Source organism: Mus caroli, chromosome 11, assembly GCF_900094665.2.
Source record: "Mus caroli chromosome 11, CAROLI_EIJ_v1.1, whole genome shotgun sequence".
Lineage (NCBI taxonomy): Eukaryota > Metazoa > Chordata > Mammalia > Rodentia > Muridae > Mus > Mus caroli.
In genome coordinates, this window is record NC_034580.1 from 110,765,282 (window position 1) to 110,773,344 (window position 8,063).

General features: G+C 48.8%; 1 protein-coding gene across 3 annotated transcripts in view; it reads left to right on the top strand.

Moving 5' to 3' along the window:
* LOC110305323 (CMRF35-like molecule 8) overlaps window positions 1-7,718 on the top strand; it is a 34,907-nt gene extending 27,189 nt beyond the window's left edge. For 2 of the 3 annotated variants that reach the window (XM_029483054.1, XM_029483055.1), the window contains exons 3-7: window positions 513-618; window positions 3,583-3,680; window positions 5,178-5,215; window positions 5,601-5,711; window positions 7,083-7,718. In XM_029483054.1, coding sequence (XP_029338914.1) covers window positions 513-618; window positions 3,583-3,680; window positions 5,178-5,215; window positions 5,601-5,711; window positions 7,083-7,244 — 515 coding nt within the window. In that variant the 3' untranslated portion in view covers window positions 7,245-7,718. The remainder of the gene's footprint in view (window positions 1-512; window positions 619-3,582; window positions 3,681-5,177; window positions 5,216-5,600; window positions 5,712-7,082) is intronic. The other variant, XM_021177244.2, reaches the window with a different exon arrangement.
* Window positions 7,719-8,063: the final 345 nt, after the last annotated feature.

Below are 8,063 nucleotides of genomic sequence, written 5' to 3' on the forward strand. Positions count from 1 at the left end.
TGATCAGGGTGGTGTGTGCCTGAGATCTTAGCACTCAGGAGGTGGAGGCAGGAAGATCACAAGTTCAGGACAGCCGGGGCTATTAACTCCATATCATACCCTGTCTCAAAGAGTAAAAGAAAGAAAAGGAAGGAATGAAGGGAAGGAAGAAGAAAGGGGGAGGGGAGGGAGAAAGGGAGAGAGAAAAAGAGGGAGGGAGGGAAGGAGGGAGGAAGAAAGGAAGGAAAGGAAAAGGAGGAAAGTAGGAAGGGAGGGAAGGAAGGAGGGAGGAAGGAAGGGAGAAAAAGAGGGAGGGAGGAAGGAAGAGAGGGAGGAAGAAGAAAGGGAGAGAGAAAGAGAGGAGGGAGGAAGAAAGGAAGGGAAGAAAGAAAAAAAGGAAGGGAGAAGAAATGAGGAAGGAAGGGAATTAGAGAGGAAGGGAGGGTAGAAGGGAGGGAAGGAGGGAGGAAGGAAGGAGGAAGCCCTTAGATACAGGCAGACTAACTAGTTCTGATCTATAATTTCATCTCCAGGACCAACACTAGAGACACCTATGGTGTCCACCAGTCTGCCTACCAAGGGTCCCACCCAAGGATCCATCACAGAGGGCCGCCATGAGCATGGTCCCGAGGGCTTGAGGTGAGGTGCCCTGGTTCCTGACCTGGAGATGTCCACCTCAGCCTTGTTGTCCCCTTAAGAGAAGGACAGGGCTACCAGAAGTGTGAGGTTGGGGTAAGGCACCTTGGTTCCTGACTTGAAGGTGAGCCTTCTCCTCACAGGGGCTTAAGTAGGTATCATGGCCACATGTTCATGTCATACCCAGCTGGCTAGAACTTCTTGTACCCTGGGCTGTAGTCCAGGTAAGGAGGCCCTAGGTCACTGACCACGCTGGCCCTGCCTATGCTGAAGGTAGGGAGAGTTCAGGCTGAGGAGGACACAGGGAGTCAGAAAAGGAGAGCAGAATGAAAGGGGCTGGTAACATCCTCTCAGGCATGGCTCAGTGATTCCCAGAATGTACCTCTTTCATACCTCTTCATGTCATCACACACCATAGTTATTCCTCTATAGCTGTGATAAAAAAAAAACAAACAAACCATAACTAAGGCAAAACTTATAATCGAAAGCATTTATTTGGAGCTCACGGTTTTAGAGAATAGAGGTCATGATCATCATGGTGGGGACATGGCAGCAGGCAGGCAAAGCATGTATGTCTCTGCAGCAGTAGCCAAGAGCTTACATCTTGAGACACAGCTACAAGACAGAGAGAGCTAGGTGGGAATGTTGTGAGCTTCTGAAACTTTAAAGCTTCTGTCCCCCCCGCCCCGCCCCCATCCCCAATGACACACCTCCTGCATCAAGGCCACACCTCCTAATCCTCTCCAAGTAGTTCTACTCACTGGGGACCAAGTATTCAAATATAGGAGCCTATGGAGGCCAATCTGATCCAAGTCATCACACCACGTTATTTTTCAGATGAATAAACTAAAGCTCAGAGCTAAGCACACTGCCTCGTCATGTAGCCGGCATACTCGTCATGTAGCCAGCACAGAAGATGCAGGGTTGGGCTCAGGCTTACATGACTCCACATTCTAGAAACTGGGGAGACACCAGCTCCACAAAGAATCTGAAAATGTCTGCAGACTCTCCCAAGAAGACTGCATGCAGTCACCAACAATCTCCAGGGTTCAGATTCTCCATTCTGACCCCCCCCCCCCACAGGCACTGCCAATGGATTGTGGAACTGATTGGAGTTAGAATGGATCCTATAGGTTAAAAGCTCTGGCCACTTGTTCTCCTAGCTGTAAATGTTGAGGCTCCCATGAGGCTTCCTTGGGTTCAGGAATTCACTGAAGTCATTGCCCACAGAGATGGTTTTATTATAAAAGATATAGATCACAAGGAGACAATTTTAGGCACAGCAAGGCCGACTGGGAGAATCCCAAGCAGAGCCTGAGTACTCTCCATCTTAGCAGGGTCTGGGTGCATCGCCCTCCCAGGGGCCTCTGTGTGTCTCCACCAAGAGCTCCTCCCAGCTCCTTCCCAGGGATTTCACTGTGGTCTCATGAAGTAGGTACCACAGAGTGTATCTCCAGCATGTGGATGAGCTGATCTTCAGCCCCCTCCTTCTCTGGAGGCTGGGCCAGTTAGGGCCCCTGTCATATCTCAGACCACACATTGGTTTCTGGTGAGCAGCCCCATTCTGTCATCTCACCACTTAGCTATTGTACAGGCTTTTGACGTTGTCACACCAAACTGTTATCTATAAAGTTCATACTCAAGAGCCATGCCATCAAGGTACAAAAATATCAGGAAAACAAAACAAAACGAACAAACAAAACACAAAGCAAACACCCAACTGCTCCTGACACCTCACCGTATTTTAAGTAAATTTACAATTTGGTGTTGGGTTATATTTGTAACTATGCAGGGCCAAATGCATGAGACCCATAGACTAAGGCCTGGACACTCCGATGGCAGTCACTAACAACAAAGGGGTTCCTATTAGCAAATTTCCCTGCATTAGGCAGGGATGTCCAACATTTGGAGATTGTGACATAATGTTGTGGTCTACAAATGTGTTGTCCACATCCAAAGCTTCCCGGACACACATGGCCTCTCTCCTAGGCTTTAGGGACCAAGGTCTGACCTCTCCTTACTACCCCACCCCTGGAAACCTTCCCATAAGTTTTCTGCCGACCTAGAGCCACGATGTGGGTGCCTGACAAGGCGAGACGCAGGACCTAAGCGTGCTGCAGACATTCACGACAGGCAGGGCCCTGCTTTGTTGGGGCTGAAAGCTTGTGTGCAGTGTGTGTGCGTGTGCATGTGCGGGTGTGTATGTGTCTGTGTGTAAATCTGTGTGTGTATCTCTCTCTGTGTGTGTGTGAGAGAGAGAGAAAGAGAGAGGGGGGGGGAGAAGCCATTATGTTGTTGACCTTTATAAGATCTTTTAAAAAGATTTATTTATTTTATGTATATGAGTATACTGTCACTGACTTCAGACACAACAGAGAAGGATATCCGATCTGGTTGTGAGCCACCATGTGGTTGCCAGGAATTGAACTCAGGACCTCTGGAAGAGCAGTTAGTGATCTTAACCACTGAGGCATCTCTCCAGACTCTATAAATTTATTTATTTATTTACTTACTTACTTATTTTTGAAAAAAAAAAAAAAAAAAGGTCTGACTACATAGCCTTGGCTAGCCTGGAGCTCACTATGTAGACCAGGCTGGCCTTAAACTCACAAAGATCTACCTATCCCTCCTTCTTGAGCACTGGATTAAAGTTGTGGGTCAGCACTGCCAGATGTATAAAGTTTTAAAGGGTATTATTGTATGTGAGCGAGTGTTCCTATGTGCACAACAACGTTCAGGAGTCACTTCTTCCCTTCCTCTGTGGGTTCTGGGGTTTGAACCTATGACCTCAGGCTTGCAGGGCAAACTCTTTTATCGACAAAGTCATCTCACGGATTCCTTAAAAAAAAAAAAAAGACTTTATGTATTTGTTTTGAAAGTCAGGGTCTGGTGATATACTCAGGGGCTGTGTAGAGCTCTTGACTAGTATGCATAAGGCCCTGACTAAAGTACTCCCTCCCTGTAAAGGCTCCCAGTGCTGCTGTCTGTGTTAGCTCTCCTGCTGTTTCTGTTGTTGGGGACCTCTCTGCTGGCCTGGAGGATGTTCCAGAAGCGGCTGGTCAAAGGTGAGTTAGTCCCCTGTGTCTCCTGTCCCTGCTCCAGGCTAGGCAGATTCTGGCCACAGTCTTCCACCTTCCTGCTCTGTGCCCAGTTCTCAGAACAGGCACCACATTAAGAACACACCCTCAGGGCACACAAGCCAGGTGACCCTAGAGGGCAGGCCCCAGAGGTGTCCCTGGGTGTAGTGGTTGCAGACCTTTGCAGATAGCTCCCTAGAGCCTTTCTCCTGGGGCCAGAGGGGCTGCTTTCTGGAGCTGTGTCTTCTTTGCTTAAAACCTTGTATGTCTTCCCACACTCTCAAGAGACTCTGCAAGGCTCTTAGGCCTCCGGTGTGTCCAGCCTGCCTTGCTCCTTCCCACTTCTTGTGACTTTTGGTCACATGGGAGGAACCTTAGGCTCCCTTCTTCCTCCCTCCCCCTACTCTCCACCCTCCCAAGCTTCTGTTCCCACAGGGCTGACGCTAACCACATGGGACTTCCCCAAACTTGACAACCCCAGTTCTGTGAGTCCTAGCACATTTCTTTGGTGCCCTTTCACCTAGAAACACTGTGGCCCCACAATTCCTTTTTAAGAAAGATATGAGACGGGTTGGTTCATCTAATCCCAGTGCTTGGGAAGCAGAGGTAATAGGATAGCAGAGAGCTCATGCGCAGACAGTGCTACACAGGGAAGACTCTGTCTCACAGGACAAAACGAACCAGGAGGTAGAGGTGCATGCCTTTAATCCCAGCACTAGGGAGGCAGAATCAGGTGAATCTCTGTGAGTTCAAGGCCAGCCTGGACTACATAGTGAGTTCTAGGACAGCCAGGACTGTTACCTAGAGAAACATTGTCTTAAAAACGAAAACAAAAACCAGAAAATAAGCCACTGTGCTGGAGGCGTGTGAGTTCCTTCTGGTCTTTTATTATACCTATGTGATTTCTTTAAAATATTTCCCCATGTTTTAATTATTTATATATGTGGTGTGTGTGTGTGTGTGTGTGTGTGTGTGTGTGTGTAGAGCCCTTGGAGGTCAGAAGGGAGCATCAGATCCCTTGGAACTGGAGTTACAGCAGTTGTCAGATAATCACTGTGGTTGCTGGAAACCAAACTCAGGTCCCCTGGAAAAGCAGCCAGTGCTCTTAAACTCTGAGCCATCCCTCTAGCTCTTTATGTGATTTCCTAAAGATCTTGCTTTATAACCAGGCAAAGTGTCTCATCCTTGTACTCTCAGTACTTGGGATGCCAAGGCAGGAGGATTAGAGGAGATTTTAAGAGCAGGCTGGACAACATAGCAAGACCCTGTCTCAAAAACAAAACAAACAGAAACTTCATTCTACTTAAACTTGTAATTTTTCACCTAAACACATTATAGCATTTCCACTATTGTCAAATGTTCTAGGAATCCCAGACCTATGGCTGAAGTCTCCAGGGAAAGCCTTTCTCAGATAGAGTAGCAACCTCCCCACTCCATGCCTACATTGTCTGCAGCTTCACCTCCTCCCTCCCTTCCTTCCTCTAGCTGATAGGCATCCAGAGCTGTCCCAGAACCTCAGACAGGTAAGGGAGCTACAACAGGAGGAGAGCCAGGATGACTGGGTGGGAGAAGGTAAGAGGAGGCTGTAGGGGAGCTCCTGGGCTGGTAGAGGGAACTGGTCTGTTACAGGGAGATGGAATTGTTCAGGCTAGCACTTGGAGATCTAGTCACCAACTCTCACCCCAAGTTCTGTCCAGTGTGTTCCCCTCTGGCCAGGATAGTGGACTTGAATGAAGTGAGGGTCCTTGAGAGAACAGGGTGAAGGCGGAGGAAGAGTGGGGATGTCTTTATGATACCCACAATGTAGTGGGGCGGAGGGAGATGTGTTCAGAGAAGGAGGGCAGTGGGAGGGATGGGGAGGGTTGGGAGGGAGGGACTCCATAGATGATACTTCTTGACCTTCTACAGGCTTCTGAGCAGAATGAGTGCCAGTATGTGAATTTGCAGCTGCACACGTGGTCTCTGAGGGAAGAGCCGGTGCTACCAAGTCAGGTAGAAGTGGTGGAATATAGCACATTGGTAAGTTAAAGAGCCTGGTTCCCTTGGCATGAGGATCCGGGCCACGTAAGGGTACCGCATAGGGATGGGGAGGGGCAGAAGGGGAATAGGCTGCGGCTCAGGCAGTTATACAGAAGATGAGGCAGGAGGAGACTCAGCAAGAGCTGAGGCCATTGAAGAGCCGTGCGTCAGTGTAGCTAGGAGTAGGAAGTGGGATTGTTGGAGTGGCCAGAATCTATGGTCTTTGACAGTTACTACATCAAAACCAGACATTTTGCCTTGCGTTGGTTCCCCCAATACCATCTCTTTGGTATCAATTCTAGTTATAGGTGTGTCCAAGACCCACCATTTTGAGGGTCAAACAGAAGCAGAGAGAGAGAGAGAGAGAGAGAGAGAGAGAGAGAGAGAGAGAGAGAGAGAGAGAGAGAGAGAGAGAGAGAGAGAGAGAGAGAGAGAGAGAGAGAGAGAGAGAGAGAGAGAGAGAGAAAGAGAGATACAAACATCAAGGGCTTTCTGGGGGAGACTACTTTCTCTCCCCCCAGGCTCAGAGCCCTCTGAACCCTTATCTGATGCCCCGAGGGATGCCATAGTTTGGTGACAGGAGATGGGGGGATATATACCACTGAAAAAGTGACTCATCTAAATGAGTCCTCTCTGACCCCATTCAACCGAGGCTGCGGCTCTTGCTCCATGGGGGATGACAAGGAGAGGTTCTGTCCCATTCGGGATGACCCAAAGCGATGACTTCCTTTCACTTGTGCCAGTGTCTTAAAAAAAAAAAAAAAAAGACTCATTTATTTGTATTCCATGTGCATTGGTGTTTTGTCTGTGTATATGTCTGGGGGAGGGCATCAGATAACCTGGAATGAGTTACAGACAGTCGTGGGCTGCCATGTGGATGCTGGGAATTGAAACCCTGTCCTCTGGAAGAGCACACAATGCTCTTGACCACTGGACAGTCTCTCCAGCCCTTCATCAGTGTCTTTTGAGGATGAGTGATGGGCAGGGAACCCAGTGTCCTCATTTTCAGCAGCTGTCTGTCCATAGTTAGATGGTGCCTTGCCTTGCATCTGAAAGGCCCCTTCCTCCAGCATGTGACATGTTCTCATGTCTTCCCAGCTATGGGACCAGCAACAACCTGGCATCACCTGGTACTAATGATTACAAATCGGTTGGTTGGAAGCTAACTTCCTTTCCCCCTTGGGACAAGTCAGCCTGTGACATCAGAAGCATTCTACCACCGTGGCTACTTCTGCTGGCCATGATATACCCAGCATGGGTACTTCCCACTGTGGCTTGACCAGGTGGGCCAATGAGTCCACTTCTGGGCAGTTGAGGTCCAGGGTATGTGCCCTTCTCCTGTAGCCATGAGTCTGGGGTCTCTCTCTACAGGCATTACCCCAGGAAGAGCTTCACTATTCATCCGTGGCATTCAACTCCCAGAGGCAGGATTCTCACGCCAATGGGGATTCTCTTCATCAACCTCAGGACCAGAAAGCAGAGTACACTGAGATCCGGAAGCCCAGAAAAGGACTCTCTGACCCTCACCTGTGACTCCATGTCACTTGATCCTCTCAATGGTGACCACCAGGTTCCAAGGCTCCCTGCTGGCTGCTGCCCTCGATGGATGTCATGAGCCTCACTGGCTTCACTAAAGATGAGCAGGAGCCAGGGCTCTGTGGGCACAGTCTCATCCCACTGGCTCTCTCCTCCTCTGGGTGTGGAAGACATAGATGCTGCTCCTTTGGGGCTCTGGGAAGTGACATGGTTCGTATAGAACAGTACTTGTGTTAGTTAGCTTTGTAGTGTCAGTCCAGGAAGAACTGTGGTCACTGGGAACGTGGGGGACCCATGAGACTACAAAGGAAGGGGAGTCATGGAGGCACTAAACACCAACTCCTTCATCTCACAGAGAAAAAAACCTAAGCTCTGAGGACAAAAGCCTGGCCCGTGGCACCAAGGTCAGGGGCAAATTCCTCTGGACTCATTTTTATTTTTATTTTTTGGTTTTTGAGACAGGGTCTCTCTGTGTAGCTTTGGCTGTCCTGGAACTCACTCTGTAAACCAGAATGGCCTCAGACACACAAAGATCTGCCTGCCTCTGCCTCTAAAGGTGTGTGCCACAATGCCTGGCTTCTCTGAATTCTTAAGTAAAAGATGAAATAAAGTTTGTAATATCTTTTTAAAAAAGATTTATTTATTTATTATATGTAAGTACACTGAAGCTATCTTCAGACACTCCAGAAGAGGGCATCAGATCTCACTATGTTTGGTTGTGAGCCACCATGTGGTTGCTGGGATTTGAACTCAGGACCTTCAGAAGAGCAGTCAGTGCTCTTAACCACTGAGCCATCTCTCCAGCCCTAAAATACC